The 16,832-nt window shown below is 43.0% G+C and overlaps 1 protein-coding gene and 1 long non-coding RNA gene across 2 annotated transcripts; one reads left to right on the forward strand and one right to left on the reverse strand.

Moving 5' to 3' along the window:
- Positions 1-2,322: 2,322 nt before the first annotated feature.
- LOC123060977 (syntaxin-22) lies at positions 2,323-6,366 on the reverse strand. The gene is made up of 7 exons (XM_044483853.1): positions 5,968-6,366; positions 5,296-5,389; positions 4,408-4,547; positions 3,288-3,362; positions 2,892-3,049; positions 2,674-2,774; positions 2,323-2,591 (listed from the first exon to the last, which is right to left on the reverse strand). Exons 1-7 carry the CDS (start codon positions 6,165-6,167, stop codon positions 2,526-2,528), a joined length of 834 nt encoding a protein of 277 aa, XP_044339788.1. The 5' UTR covers positions 6,168-6,366; the 3' UTR covers positions 2,323-2,525.
- Positions 6,367-14,491: 8,125 nt separating this feature from the next.
- On the forward strand, positions 14,492-15,565 carry LOC123058243 (uncharacterized). The gene is made up of 3 exons (XR_006427100.1): positions 14,492-14,736; positions 14,814-14,922; positions 15,263-15,565. It is a non-coding gene; the product is annotated as an uncharacterized lncRNA (long non-coding RNA).
- Positions 15,566-16,832: the final 1,267 nt, after the last annotated feature.

Raw genomic sequence — 16,832 nt, forward strand, 5'->3', positions numbered from 1 at the left:
CTCCTCATTTGCGTTCCTTCTTAATAAATCTCCTGGTGCACAGATTGCACACTGCTGCGGGCTGAGGCAGAGTGACCTACTGTTGTCCCTTTTGTTTCATTCTTGTCATTGATCCACTGCATGGCCTCATCGCTAAGGCTACGAACTCGGGCACGGGGCATCCTGCCACCCTTGCTAGGAAGAGATGTCAAGTTGCACGTCAGTTTGTACACAGACAACGCCGACATATTTGCCAACCCGATCCGTAAAGAGATCGACACCCTCTTGGAAATCTTGCAGCTCTTCGGCCAGGCCTCAGGCCTATGCGTCAATCCGTCAAAATCTTCAATGGCCCAATCAGATGCAAGGAAATCAACTTGACCGAGATCCTCTTGAATTTTGGTGGCACCATTGTCGCATTCCTAGTCAAAATACATGGGGCTGCGAATTTCAATTTCTAGGATGCGCCTGTTGTAGTTGCAGTTCATCCTTCATCACATCAAGGCACGACTGGCGGAATGGAAGGCCAAGCTCATGTATGTTGCTGGCAGAAGGGTGCTGGTGCGATGCGTGCTGAGCGTGATCCCCACCTTTGCTCTCACCGCGCTCCACACCCAAAAGAAGTAGTTCAAGGAGATCGACAAGGCGTGGCACCTTTTCCTTTGGCCCAAGAAAAGGAGCTTACTTAGGGCAGTTGCAAGGTGAACTGGCGTAAGGTGTGCACGCCGGTGGATTGTGGCGGGCTAGGGGTGCACGACGTGGATAGATTTAGCAGAGCTCTGTGCCTGCGCTGGATGTGGCTCACATTGAATAACCCTGAGCGGGTGTGGTCTGGATTGGTGCTACCTTGTGACACTGCTGATCAAGAATTGATCACCTTTGCAGCTTTGGTCACTTTGGGCAATGGCAAAACCACTTCCTTCTGGCACTGCTGTTGGATGGGCTCGACGAGCCTTGCGAAGCTCTTCCCCAAATTGTACAAAAGCTCTCGGCGAAAGAAGAGAATGACCGCGTCTGCACTGCTCAACGACACCTGGACTGATGACATGCGTCATCATGCAAATGAGGATCTGGTTGATGAATTCATCGTCCTCTGGAGAGCTATTTGCATGGCAAACACTAACCTCTCACCAAACATGTCGAATTCCATCAGTTGGAAGTTCTATTCATCGGGTGAATATATTGCAAGATCGGCTTATCTCATGCAATTCCATGGTTCGACGACATTGAATTTCAAGCAACTGTTTTGGTCGGCCTAAGCATCGGGGAAGGTGAAGATGTTCAATTGGCTACTAATGCAGGACCGTTTGTGGTGCAACGATAGATTAAACGGCAAACACTAACCTCTAACGATCGCACCAAACATGTCGGATTCCATCAGTTGGAAGTTCTATTCATCGGGTGAATGTATTGCAAGATCGGCCTATCTCATGCAATTCTATGGTTCGAAGACATTGAATTTCAAGCAATTGTTTTGATCGGACTAGGCGTCAAGAAAGGCGAAAATGTTCACTTCATACAGGACCATTTGTGGTGCAACGATATATTACAACGAAGTGGCTGGCAAAATGGATACTTCCGCCCCATGTCGTCAGCTCGAGTCCTCTCTTCACCTATTCTATAATTGTCCTGTTGCAAGAGAAATATGGCGAAAGGTCTCTTGATGTCTGGGCTGCTTCTCCCTCAACATTGTTGATTGGGGAGAGGCCAACTGCTCTGCCGACCAAGCTCGCATTGTGATCACCAAGGCCCATGTCCGGGACAAAAGCATATTAAGACAATGTTGATCGTGGTCACCTGGAAAATCAGACAGGAGAGAAATGCCCGACAATGAGATTTGGCGCCTAGCCGGCGCGCGCTATTTAGAGACCGAACTAGGATGAGAAATTAGCTTGCTAGCATTTTATTTTCTAGCTTTCCAATGTGATATCTTTATCACACACCATGTCTTTTTCACCCCTCTTCTACTCTTTTTTTTGACATCTCACCCCTGTTCTACTTAATATGTTAAGGGATGCTGAAGCTCTCAAAAAACACGGTATAAATCCAACCTTCTTGAGTTGCGGCTAATTCTGTGTCTAGTACAGCCGCATGCGAGGGGCTCCAGTTCCCAACCCTAGCCGCTGCCGCCAAGGGTCACCTCCACGTTACATCCATTTCTTCAACAAGTATGGACAGAGTATTAGATTTAAGACACCCTATGGAGGTCCTTCAAAAAAAGATACCCTATGGAGGTCTTTTCTAAAAAAAATAACCTTCGCGTTCTCACACCACTCACTCAGAGATATACTACATCACAGATGCTAACAAGGCGAGCACATAAGAAACACAGCACTACCAAAGTCAAACGAAGCGAGTATACTCGATTACTTATGTAAACCATGCATTCCAGACACACACACCATCATCACATACACCACCATAGCACAACCTCCAGGAGGAGACCTGGATATATTCCTGACTGACTGCACAGCAAAATAAAATTATGAAGCAATTTGAGCGCTAAGCATGAGCAGATTTTGGAGCACAATGTGCCATCCAAATTGCTAGGCTGCAAGGACTATTATCACTATGAGCAGCACCACCCCAAAAATAACCATCAACAGGCATATCTGCAAAAGGGAAATCAGAGGGGCACAGTTAGAGAACAGATATGGAGAATCTTAAAACCAAAGTGTGGATTACTGAATATACCAGAGAAGAGTTCGACTTCTGGGTTTTAGCAGCTTTTGAAAGCTGGCCTTTTGCTTGTGCAGTCGCAGCAACAGAATTGTCGATATGAGTGTCAATGTCATCTGCAGAACAAGGAGAAATAATACAATCAGATAATGGTGGGAAAGTAAACAGTATTGCCCTTCAACATATGAATTGGGTATCGTCTCATCTGTCAGCTGAAAAAAGGTATCACAGACCAATCATTGCTCCTTGATCATGAACTAGCACAGCAAGATCTTTGAAGATCTCATTTACTTCAGTGATTTGGTGTTGAATCTCCTGTATTCCCTGGTCCCTTTCCTCGATGATGGCCTCGTTGAACACAATCTCATTATCCAAGAAGACTAACTCTTGTCTATGGTACAATCAAAAAGGTTAAAGTTAGTGGCTTACTCGAGACATTAAATCATTAAGATTAAGAGTAGCTTATAAACACACAAAGGTTCAAGTTCTTGACAATAAAAAAACATTTCTTGTGCTTAAAGTCACCGAGATATGTCTGCCAAGTTTACAACAAGAATACGAAGCCCAGACGGATACACGATAATTAGATCAATGAAACACGCCATATATGAATAATATTATCAGCTTACCTTCTTGATTCTAGAAGCTGAGTGCGCTGCTCAGCCAACTTATCAGCACCGTTATTCATCTCGGTTGAGTTATAGCTGCAAAGAATTATTAATCCTAGATCAGACCTTTGGTGGCAACAATACAGAAAGAACTCGAGTAACATTTTTAGTAAGAGAAAACAATCTCCAGAACTCGAGTAATATTTTTAGTAAGAGAAAACAATCTCCAGAACTCGAGTAACATTTTTAGTAAGAGAAAACAATCCCCAACAGAAACATTCATACATGTTGTCTCTATCTGGAGAAAAAACAAAAATTGAAAAGCTGAGAGTAGACTATCACACTACATGCAGCAGCGCACATAGATTCTCAGGTGGGCAGTTACAGACATTAAGAAAGTAGGAGTAATTGAAACATAGTAAAAGAATTCCTGTATACTATTTAAGAATGGTTATAAATTACTGAAGTATAGAAGCCCAAACATACAAAAATATGATGATGAGAAACTTTGTTGTAACCAGACAAAGACTGTTCGATGGTTGTTTATTATGTGAAGCTAAGAGAACTAATATGGAAAGACACATGACTACATAGCAATTCCTATGCTACAGTATATCAGCATGTCAATGGAAAAGCATGGCAAATAAGATCAAGAATGCATGTTCATCCTATAAATGCGCCATAACAAACTTTAGGTTCACCCCATGGATGTATAGTCCTCTACTGTTGCATAATTTTTAATACAATTTGTAGTCCTCTGCTGAGGCATACAAGCACTGAAGAGAGCTAAATGGTAAAAAAATATTGAAATGTAAGGAGTGTCATGTCACAGTAGTTGGACAACAAACCGTAAACTCCTAAAGGGGCATCAATTGCAGTTCACTTTCCAAAATGTCTGATTGTAATGGGCATTATTATTTTTATTAGGCTGTCTTATTAGCAAAGGGAGACATATCTAACAAAAAAATGACACATAAACTGGAATTGAACAGACTATTTTAGCATATGAGGTTAACATACTACCTAGAAGAGAGTATACAGTGTGTCAATAACTATAATAAGTCCCCCATTGTTTGAAAGCGAAAAAAGAAACAAGATAATGCATAGAGCTAAAAGGTAGAGCATCTGAGTAGAATATTACCTCTGTGGTAGACCTGTTTGAGTAATAAAAGGAGCATATGCAGCTTCTCTCTCTACTGCTAATCGTTGAGCTTTCTGAAACTCTTTTAGGACTGCTTGGAAATCCTTTGCTAGCTTAGCATCAGCAATCTTTTTGGTAGGCTGTAGTTTAAAACATGGTCGGAATCACATTGTGTAGAAAATTAACCAGAAGCACATATGAAAGAGCAAATACATCCAAAATAATAAAGCCACAGAGGAATGAAGATGCAAAGATGGAAAACAAATATCAAGTGGAACGCCATATATAAGAAATTTGGTTACCACATTTGATCTTTATATTCATGATTCCAGGAATTACTGGCAAATTTTGTCATGGAGGGTATGCCACCACGCTAAAAACAATCATGACCACAAATGTCAAGAATGAAGGAAAACCTCATTAGTTATCTGCCAAAGGAGCCTAATTTCTTAGCACGTTAGTACAAGACAACTAATATTTGAATACCAAATTATATTTGAGGATTCCTGTCATGAATTGGACAGGTTAATTACCATAACTAAACTCCAAAAGCAAAATTGCTTTCCTATGTACTTGCAAAGTGCAAACAGCAAAATAAATTACAGTTCCAGGTTCTGTTTAAGGGACAACATTACAACAGAAGAGATAGTAAGAATCAGCAAGAAAAATATGTATTCATTTATTCAAGTTCTATTATTAATGAACAAAAAATAACATCCAAGCTGAAGTAGTATATGAACTAAGAAAAGATGTAAAATCTACATGGTATCACTCATTTCCATGCTCGGACAAAAGGAGAGAAAACAGTACATAAATGCTTCTAAGTTGTAACAATAAAGGAAATATCAAACAGAAATATGTAAGTAGAAAAAAGGGATAGACACATACGGTGGCTTCAAGACGATGATCCGCCTCACTAGCTTGCTTAAGCTTTTCCGATGTATCCTTCACCAGTTGTGTTATGTGTGCTCGTGTCTTATGTCTGCAAGCAACAGAACTGATAGTTAGATGGCCTATCGTAGCAATTTGAACAAGAAATTAAATGCTACCAAAGAAGGTTAATCGAACGTTTAGTAGTACAGTTAAACATATTAAGGGCTATAACACGGCATGACCAAGTTATAAATGATATAAATCACATCAATTTCAGAAGAAAGAGAGCTAAAACATTTCATTTGGTGTCACTGATGATGGGTCAATTCATGTATAGCACATACGGCCTCACCCGGTGATTCGCCCAATTAACCTACACGCGAAGGTTCAGCGAAGGGATGGGCAATTTGACGCCCTGCGCAGTAGGCGTAAAAAAACGTGTTGCAATAAGCCCTAGGCAATCTCTTCTCTGACATAAAAGATAGTGATTGTTCGCACACATCCACCAAACAAACATAACCTAAATCGGGATCAGAAATCGAGCCGAGGAATTCTCCTCCAATCCCGCGCACGCTTCCGAAATCGTCACAGCGCCCAACCCGGGATTGCCAAATTCATCCCTCAGTCGAACCAAAACGGTCCTCGAAACGAGGGGAGGGGGGTAGGTAGGGTAAAACGGCGACTCACATCCTGTCGCGGAGGTCGGGCGTGTCCTTGGGCGTGCCGAGCGTGTTGACGAGGCGCTGGAAGGTGGCGACCGCCGTGTTGATCTGGAAGACGCCCGACGCGACGGCCTGCGACGAGCCGGCGCCGGCCCCCGCCGCCCGGCCGTTCCTCCGCGGCGTCCCGCGGACGCCGTTCCCGGCCTCCAGGTCCTGGAAGCTCATCCCGCCCCCCGCGAATCGACCGATCGGCGGCCGGCTATCGGCGACTCGACGAAATTCCGGGGAGGATTTTTGTGGAGGAAGAGGTCGCGGCCGGCCGAGAAGGGGGGTTTGGGGCTGGCCTGCTCCGGTGTCACGGTTTGGTTTGGTTTCGTCTCGTGGAGTTTAATTGGAGATTCCGGGATACGTACACACTCGTGGGGTAGAGGGAGCCAAGGGAGGTAATTATGCTGTGCTGGTGTTGGGGCCAGGCCAGGTCGGGAGGGAGCTGTGGTTTTGTCGGGGCGCGTTCGCGGCGTGATTCGCACACGGTCGCACACGCCGGCTAGAGGAGCGGGTAGGGCTAAATTTCGTGTATTAACCCCTTTTCTGAAACCTATTTAAGATTTGACTCTAGTTTAAAAAAATTCGAGATCTGATCTTTTGCTACCGCCAGTGACCATACGGTAAGGTATAACAGCGTACTACCCTACCGCCAAAAACCTTCTAAGTATTGAACACAGTGCATGCTTGTGCCTACCGCCAATCACCTTGGTGGTAGGGTTGTGCAAGCTACCGCCAGCCTGATTGACGGTAGCGATGTTTCCTACCACCAAAGTCCCTGGCGGTAGGCTGTTAGACCCTACCGCCATGGACTCTGACAGTAGCAAAAGGGTCAGATCTCAAAAAAATTCAAACTAGGGTCAAATTTCGAATAGGTTTCGGAAAAGGGCCAAAACACGAAAAATTGCCGCGGGTAGGTGTGGCGATAAACGGGTCACGGTTAACTAATTTTTTTTAGCAGACGCTCATTATGAGATCGAACATCGTTGAAAGTTTGAAATAAATTCAGAAACATGTGTATATCAGTGTCAAGTCTAGAATTTAAACTCCGATGGACTAGTTCCACCACAAAAAACCTAACCATCTCAGTTGCGCTCAATTCACGTGATGAATTAATTATTATTATTATATATGTTAACAATTGTCTTTGAATTTATGTTTTACTCAAATTGTTAGACGCACATGATTAAACAGTACAACATCTAGCAAAAAATAGAAAACAAAGCTAAACGGATCCTTTTCTTTTGCAAACGGATCCTTTTCTTTTGGAAAAGCTAGTTGGCAAACGTCAAATTTTTTGCTCCTCACAGTGAACGCATTGGTTGTCGTTGGATGTGTCGGGCAGACTTGATGAGCGGTTGCTTGCCACCTTAGTTGTTGAAACTCCACTGCAACACAAAAGTTGCACTGACGCGTCCTATTTAAACACATCCTACCCATTGCATTGGCTAGTGTCTCAAGCTCCATCCAAGAGACTCGGGATCAAATCCAGGTTCCTCTTTTTTTCTACCAAGCGGCAGAATATGAATTATTTTTTTGTTTAGATACATGACAACTTTTTAAATTTTCACACGTCAAGTTGTTTTGTACACATCGAATTTTTTTAGAAACTTTCTCTCTTAATCCCATGGCAAATTCATAATATTTTTTGTCTTCTAAGCATGGCAGTTTTAGGGTCTTTTTTGTAATGCTCCCATGGCAAGCCTTGAGAATTTTTGTAACTTATTCACGTCAAATTTATTATTAGGAGCATGGCCTTTTAATTATAAAGAGCATGACAATTTTTAATTTTAAGAGCATGGCATGTTTATTTATTTATTATCATGGCAAAATCATGTGTGTGATTTTTATGTTTTTAAAAATGAAAAATATAAAGCATGCCAAATTATGTATTTTTAACACTCAATTTCTGTGAGCTCTATTTTTCTTAACAACATGGCAAGTTATAAACTGATTGTAGTAAAACTTCTGTGGAAACTTTTCTTATAAATTAGAGGATGGCAATTGTAAATCTATGTTTTTCTCTGTCTTTTTTATAAGTAAAAAATTGTTTTTTCTATTGATGGCAATTTTTTATATAAAAATCAGCTAAATGGGCCTCTGGCCAACCGGGAGGGGGTTGAGGTCGAGCTAGACCCCCACTGGAACAAACGCTCGAGTTTTTTTTTTTTTGAGGGGGAAAATAGTTGCTCTTTTATTCGTGGTTCATCTCTTCTGCAACCTCGGAGCGAACACACTCCGGAGTACATGAAGCCAAGTTTTATAAAGAGAATCACAGCAACCCTCCCTAGCTAGGATATGTGCTACTTTATTTGCACTCCTACGCACCCAGACCACACGATGCTCTTGAAGTTCTCGAAGCAGGTTTTTGATTTGGTGGACTAGGTGTCCGGTGTGAGAGAAATCTTTGTTTCGTTTGCTGGTTCAATCTTTCCCCAAGTGAACAAATCATTTTCTAGGGGCGACCGCCAGGTATTAGGGTCCTTTTCTTTTAAGTTGAGATCCCTCTTTTAACTATCCGTTGTTATGAAGAAATGGGACCTCTCAGTGAATAAACGTGGATATCGCCTCACGAAGTCTTGGGATTCAAACTTGGGTGGGCGAATTCAACGGCCTAAAATTCTGCCACTGAACATTATAGTCCAGTTCATGCATCCAGGGAAATAAGAGATGAATAGATTTATGACATCATTTAGGGTCAATTGGATTGAATTGTTTTGTCTTATAAGATCTTAATTTATAAGAAAAACTTTGAAATAATATTAACATATGTAGGAACGTTGGAAGGATTTTAAAATTAGCTTTGAGTCTTTGACCTCATCGAAACTAATTTGTATGTTGTACATGAGCCTGATTATCTTCCCGTTTCAACAAGCTCACGTGAAACACTAAGAAGTTGTATTTGTATATTCAAGCAGTTTTCTCCTAATGTGATTCCACATGATCATCAGAAAAATCATACAGTCTCTTTATGGGAAAATTTTGTTTTTGCCATTCTAGTTTTTGCCTAGTTTGCTTATGCCACTCTAGAATTTGACATATCACTTTTGCCACTCTTATTTTTGGACAATACATCACAAATGCCATTCCGTGGCAAAAGCAATAACTTTTCATTTCACTTTTGCCACTCTTACATTTTGACAATGTATCACAATTGCCACTCTAAAATTATTGCTTTTGCCACACAATGGCAATTGTGATGTATTGTCAAAAACTAAAAGTGGCAAAAGTGAAATGTCAAATTTTAGAGTGGCATAAGTAAACTAGGCAAAAACTAGAATGGCAAAAACAAAGTTTTCCCTTTCTTTATTCCCAGGTTTTAGAACCATATTTTCCAAACTTAAGGTCGTGTTTGGCGATGTGATGAATCACAATAATCGCGTCTCATAAACAGATTGTACATGTATTATCATTTAGTTAGTTGCTTCCACATAATTATAAATGAAAGAGAAAACACAAATTGTGCCTTATATACCCGGAAAGTAGAACGTATATATCACTCAATTGTGATAAAAAAAAGATGTTATTAAGTTCGTGTTTTTAGAATGTAGTCATTATAATATGTGTGAACATGGTTCATAAATTTTCGCAAAAAATATTCGGTACAACAACTATAAGTGTAGGGGTGATTAAGGAGGATACTACGTTTGCTTCAACCACTGGTGGATAATTATAGGAAATTTAAAAAATAGATATCCGGGGTAAAAAAATCTTAATCAACTCGTGCTTATATTGACATATATTTAAACATAGACAATAAAAAATCCCACTTTTACAAAATAATGTAAGGTATTAATTAGGAGACAATAAATAATATTAAGAGTTCATAAACCATGCAAGGAGATTTAATTTTTGCCTCCAAATGTTGGATGCATACTTCTATCAAAATCGATCAAAAGGGACGATTTGGACCAATGGTACACCAATCAAGTCGTATTTTTCCTCACAAAAAAGAAAGAAAGAATCAAGTCGTGTTTTATGTTCAAACAGATGTACAATAACTTGTACTCCCTCTGTCATGTAATACTATAGTATCTACGGAGTATATCATAGGACAGAGAAAGTAATGTTAACAAGTGAGCTAATATTGGAGTATAATCGTTTAGTAGCTTCATACTAAATTATTTTTCATTTGGTTTATTAATCGCTTTGGAGCAAGCAGCTATGATATCCTGCTACGGATTTGTAGTAGTAGTAGTAGCTTGGTTTGATGAGCAATCCACCGATGGGACAGACGGCAGCGGCGACGTGGGGGCGAAGAAAGTGGAGCTTGCCGTCGAGAAGTTCAGCTGTGAACGGCACGGCGACCGAGTATAATAATACAGTACGAGACCGGATTTGGCGTCGTGCCTTCTTTTACGGACCTTTTCTTTCCACCGTCGACTGGGTTTTCTCGTATGGCGTCGCTTGCCCAGCTGGTCTCCGTCGCATGGACCGGTGAATGGTGATGATGGGCAGCAAGCAAGTGGCCCCTCTCGAGCTCTCCAGAACCTTTATTAGCTCTGTCGGCGTGCCGAGCAACCTTTTGAGTGTTGACATGATGCCGTTTTTCCTGAGGCTTAGAGGGTGCTTGGATACGTTTTAGTCCCATGACTAAAAGTAATGAGACTAAAACTTGCTAGCCTCACCCATGCTTGGATACAAATACTAAATAGACTAAAATGAGTTAATAAGCATTTATTATCCTTCAAACCCTCTAATCCCGAACTCGCATGTGTTAAAGGAGAGGAGTTAAATGAGGAGAGAGAGGACTAATCCATATTTTAGTAGGGTTCCCATGACTAAAAAGTTTTAGTCTCAAGACTAGTTCTAGCCTCTTTTTAGTCAGAGGTGATTGGAACTTTAGCCTCTAAAAGAGACTAGTTTTAGTCAGACTAAAAATAGTCTCATGGATCCAAGCATGGCGTTAATTCTCGTGATTAACTACTCTGCAGCTTTTTTTTTAAACGGAGGCAAAAAATTTGCCTCATCTATTAATTAAGATAAGAAGAGAGTTTGTTACAGAAGTCACTCTTACACGGCATGAGTGATTACTCGCATAAAATAATAGCCCCTAATTTCTTTGCACCGGCAGTGACCCAAAGGTTTGCCTCGCAAATGATGAAGTTGAGCAAGATTGTTGGCGGAGCGCTCTTCTGTCGAAAAACACGGGCATTCCTCTCATTCCAAGTGGTCCATGACACGAGCATGGTAAGAGAGGCCATAGCCTTCCTATTGGGGACTCCGGCACCGGTTATATTTGTCCACCACTCCTCTACCGAATCATGTAGCTGCCAAGTCGTAGTGTCCAAGTGGTGAAGGCCGGATTTCGCGATGACCGAGTTCCATAGTCGAATGGTGTATCGGCATTTGAAGAAGAGATGTGGTCCACTTTCTTGATCTCTCTTGCAGAGAGTGCAAAGCCCGCAGTTTGACCATCCCCGCTTTGCAAGCCTATCCGCAGTCCAAATTCTATCTTGGATAGCCAACCAAGCAAAGAATTTAGCCTTTGGCGGCGCCCAAGCCTTCCAAATCATTTGATCCATGGGGGAGAGGACCAATCCTAGAAATTGGGCCTTGTAGGCGGAGGCCGCAGAGTAATGCCCGCTTGTCGTGTGCTTCCACACAATGGTGTCTTCGGCATGTTCAACAAGGTGGACATCAATTAAAAGCGCCCAAAGAGTGAAGAATTGCCGAATGTGTTCAACTGATACGACCGTGGAGGTGTTGATCTTGAGGATCCACGCATTATTTTTTAGAGCCTCGCGCACCTTCCAATTCTTCCTCGAGGAGGCCTCAAAAATGAGAGGAGCGACATCCTTGGGTTTGCATCCATGAAGCCAAGGAGAATCCCAAAAAGGTGTTTTAGCACCATTCCCCATGGTGATGGTTGTGGATGCATAGAAGAAGTCAAGGTACTCCTCGTCACATGGGTTTCCCAATCCCACCCACATCTTGTGAGGCGCCGTCCATTCAAACCATGGCCACCTCAAATGCAAGGCCCTCGCAAATTTGTCGGTGTTGAGGACCCCTAGACCACCATATTCACGTGGCCGACAGACAATCTCCCAATTCACCTTGCACTTGGCACCCGTCGTCTTGTCCGATCTGGACCAAAGGAAGGCTCGCTCGAGTTTGTTGATGCTTTGAAGAATGCTCGGCGGTACGACTAATGGCGTGATGAAGTAGATCGCTTGGGAGGTGATGACGGACTTGACAAGGGCAGTGCGTCCACTGGTGGTGATATTTTGTCCATCATAGGTAACCAACTTGCCTGCAACCTTGTCCACAAGGAATTGCCAATCCACCAACTTAAGCTTCCAGACAAATAGAGGAAGGCCCAAATATCTTAAGGGGAAGGACGCCCTTTTCGCCGGCAAGTTTTTAAGGATGTGCTCTAGATTGAGGTGATTGCATCGAATGGCCACAACAGAGCTCTTATGGAAATTGGTGCATAGCCCGGTGACCTCCCCGAATCCGTTCAAGATGGCTGAGAGGTTGTCAATATCATTTTTAATTGGGGCCATGAAAATGGCTGCATCATCTGCATAGAGTGAAGTTCTCACCATGACCCCTCTCCCCCGCACCTTGTGAAGTAGCCCTTTTCTGGTTGCCAACTCAAGCAGTTGTTGGAGTGCATCAATTGCAATGACGAAAAGGAGCGGGGATAGGGGATCCCCTTGCCAAAGGCCTCGACCATGCTTGATGGGGTGGCCGGCCACACCATTCAGCAGGATCCTCGAGGATGATGTGCAAAGAAGAGCCGCAATCCAGTCTCTAAACTTGGGGGGAAGCCCCTTCGCCGTAGGAGATCAAGGATGTATTCCCATCTGACTGAGTCGAAGGCCTTGCGGATGTCAAGCTTGAACAACAGAGACGGGGTCTTGCATTTGTGCAGTCTGCGGGCCAGGTTGCGAACAGACAAAAATTTGTCGTGTATGCTTCTGCGCTTGATGAATGCGCTTTGGGCGTTGGAGACCAGCTTTTCCATGTGCGGAGCAAGACAGGTTGAGAGGATTTTTGCGATAATCTTAGCGATGGCATGGATGAGACTGATGGGCCTAAAGTCTGCAATCCCCTTGGTGCCTTCTTTTTTGGGCAGAAGGACCACATTTTTGCAGAGTTGAGCGAGTGAAGATTTTCCGTGTGGAGGGCATCAAAATGGTGTACCACCCGCATCATGTCCTGCTTCATGATGCCCCAACACTTCTTAAAGAAAGCACCAGTGAAACCGTCCGGGCCCGGTGCCTTATCACTTGGCATGCCATTGATAGCCTCCCGCATCTCCTCCTCGGTGATGGGCGAGTCAAGGCCGTGCAAGTCGTGCACCTCTAAGTTGAGCTCATCCCAATTGAAGTCTTTGTCGCTTGTGCTCCCTTTTTTCATCATGTCAGCGAAGTGATACAGAATGAGCTTCTCTTTGGCGTCGTGCTCGGTGACCCAACCTTGGTCATGCTTTAGCCTATGGATATGATTCTTCCTCCTTCTACCATTAATCCGGTGATGAAAGAACTTGGTGTTTGCGTCGCCCTCCTTGAGATTAGCAATTCTTGAACATTGCTTTTTCCGAGCTCTCTCGAGTGCGGCCAAGCTGATAACTCTCCTCTTCAGCCGGGCCCTAAGGTCCCTCTCATCAGGGGAGAGTTGCCGATTCTCTTGAGCAATGTCGAGGCGGAGAATCACCAAGAGAGCGGCATGAAGGTGAACTTTTGCCTTCAAGAAGAGGCCCCTACTCCACTCTGAGAGTCGGAGGGCCACCTTCTTGAGCTTATGGAATAAGACTTGATATGGCTCGGAGTGCTCGAGGGGCTCGTTCCATGCCTTATTTACCACTTCCATGAAACTGGGCATAGAGATCCAAAAGTTTTCAAACTTGAAAGTTCGCGGTCTCCGTGGTCCCTTGTCATCGGCGAGAAGGAGTGGACAATGATCGGACAGAGATGACGAGAGGGCGTGTAGCAAATGAGTGTTGAAATAGGTGTCCCATCCGGCGTTGCAGAAAAATGAGTCAAGTTTGCACATTGTAGGGTTTTCCCTCTCATTGCTCTAGGTCAACCTTCTGTTTTGCAAGTGTATCTCTTTAAGATCACAACTTTGAAGGGTGGTTTGGAACCGATTTATTCGACTACGCTTAACATGCCTTTTATTCTTGTCTCTTGCACGGTATATTTGGTTGAAATCCCCTGCAATATCCTACTGGTAGGCGCTTTAGCAGATCTGTGTCCGATGTCCGTCATACTAATAATAAACAATCATCTCTTCTCTATTCTTCTCTATTCTCTAATAAACAATCAAACATAAACTTCTCCAAATGCACCCCACAAATATACACCAATCCATTACCACCACATGATTAGGCCCATTAAACTCAATCCAATCGCTAGCTTTGATTTAATTCATTTTTTGTGTGCACTTAACAATTTACATTGACTGACTGTACTATAGTCACGGAAGGGAAAAAAATTGATCGCAATCAGATCCTAATCTATCTACCCGCACACGACTCATGCAGCAGGAACCACACTGCCCGTCGACAGACGCGAGCAGCCACGCCGATCCTCCTCTGGCGCACGCGAGAGAAGTCAGCTGCCCCCGTCGTTCATCCTATGATCGACGCGACCGCGGGCGCCGCAACCTCCGCCCACAACACCAAGGTCTCAGTTGTTTTGCGCCGCTGCCCATGCCGTCACCGCGACCTGCTGCTCGGCGGTGTCCCTCTCCATGCCCTCCGCCGGCCACTCCGCCGCCGGCCATGCCCGTGCATCTCCAGGTAACACAAAAAGGTGTCACAGTTGATAGCCCTATCCATGTAGCTGTCGAATATGTGAAATGGTTTGTGGTGTGTAGGGTGCTGCGGGGAATGTCACCGCTGCACGTCTGCATAGCGTGGTGGCTGCGACGAGGCTGACTTTGCAGCTCAGCACAGCGTCCCGGAGCCCCTGCGCTCTCTCTCAGGGTATCATCTGTCGCACATATCATAAACTTTAACAATCATACGATTGATGAATCTATTGTTTGTCTTTTCGGTTTGGGTGAGAACTACGCCCGTGCATGCCTTTCTTTTTTCTCACATCATTAGTTTAACTGCTTGCTTTAGCATGTTGAAGACTCTGATGCTGCTTGTTTGGTTCATGTCACCCTCTCGTCACTTTTCTGTTGGTCGTTGTGTAGTATTTATCCAAATATGTGTGATGTATTAAAGGGAAATGTTCAGCTCGCTCAGATAGTTTGATTAATTAAAATGGAAAATTGGATATCCATGTACACAAACTTTAAATTCCTCTATTTTTTACCAGAATAATGGCGTACGAGTATATAACAACGTTTGGCTGGGTTCCAGTGAGAGCACGGACAGGACCACCCCAACTCCTTGATCAATCCATTTGTTAACGAAGTTAGCAATGTTCATGAGAAGATGCAGCGTCACAAACAACTCAACATTTATCATTGTATAGTATAGCTAGCAAATCATTGTATATTATGGTTTATACTTTTCTTCATATATAATACTACTATCTTTGGGAAAGGTAGAATAATTGTTTCTCTCCAGTTGACATGATTGGCTAAATTTCAATAAAAGTCTTTTGGTTTGCAATTTTTGTAATCTGTGGTATTCTAAAGATTGCATATACAGTACTAGAGAAGGAATGGTTGGGATATTTTTTTTATCATTTGCCTTTTCAGCGTTAAATAATTACAGGTCTATTGTTCTGTTGCCCTATCAAATTCATCTGCATTTTTGAGTGGAAGTCCTTTTATGGAAGGCTGGCTAAGAGCAACTCTAGCAGACCCCGCATTTCGTCGGCCTGCAAAACGCGTTTGCAGTTCGCGCAAAACCGCTTTTGCGGGCCGGCTTGGACGGCCACAGATGCAGACCCCTCAAACGGACCTGTAAAAAAGCATATACACGGAATATGCTTTTTTACGGGTCGGCTTTGCGGGGTCTGCTCTTTGCGCCGCTCCATCCCGCATCTCATCGGCCCGCAAATATCAAATCCAACATAATACAACAATAGAAAGTAAAACTAAATTATTCAAATCAAACATGATACGATAATCATTCACATTACAAATAATTATTCAAATCACCATATCAAACTTAAATAATGCAATATAAAACTTGTCATACAAATGAATACAAAAATGAGTCATTGTCCAGCCCTTTGCCAATGGTGCTCAATGAGATCCTCTTGAAGTTGAAAGTGGGTATTGGCATTTTCAATCTCCTTGTATGTTTGAAGAAAAGCTCTAATGCGGTTAGGGTCTCTAGCTGGTTTGACACGACTATCCACATTGTCATAGAAGAATTCCAAGTTCATTCCTCTCTCATCTTCAATCATATTGTGCAGGATAACACAACATGTCATAATATTTTTCAAGGTTTTCTTATCCCAAAAACGAGCAGGACCACGGACAATGGCAAACCTATATTGCAAAACACCGAATGCTCTTTCAACTTCTTTTCAGGCTGCCTCTTGCACCCTTGCAAATTCACATTGCTTTTTAGTTTTGGGTTCCTTGATGCTTTTGACAAATGTGCACCAAGGAGGGTATATACCATCTACAAGATAGTACCCCTTTGTGTATTCATGCCCATTGATAGTGTAGTTGCAAGAAGGAGCATCACCACTAGCAAGCCTAGCAAACAAATAAGACCGTTGCAACACATCGATATTATTGAGAGTGCCTGGCATACCAAAAAAGCAATGCCAAATCCATAAATCCTCGGATGCTACGGCCTCTAGCATAATTATTGCATCATGAGACTTGCCACAATACATTCCTTGCCATGCCTTGGGGCAATTTTTCCAAGTCCAATGCATACAATCAATGCTACCTAGCATGCCAGGCCAACCTCTCCTCTCA

This window comes from Triticum aestivum, chromosome 3A (genome assembly GCF_018294505.1).
Source record: "Triticum aestivum cultivar Chinese Spring chromosome 3A, IWGSC CS RefSeq v2.1, whole genome shotgun sequence".
In the NCBI taxonomy this organism is placed as follows: Eukaryota; Viridiplantae; Streptophyta; class Magnoliopsida; order Poales; family Poaceae; genus Triticum; species Triticum aestivum.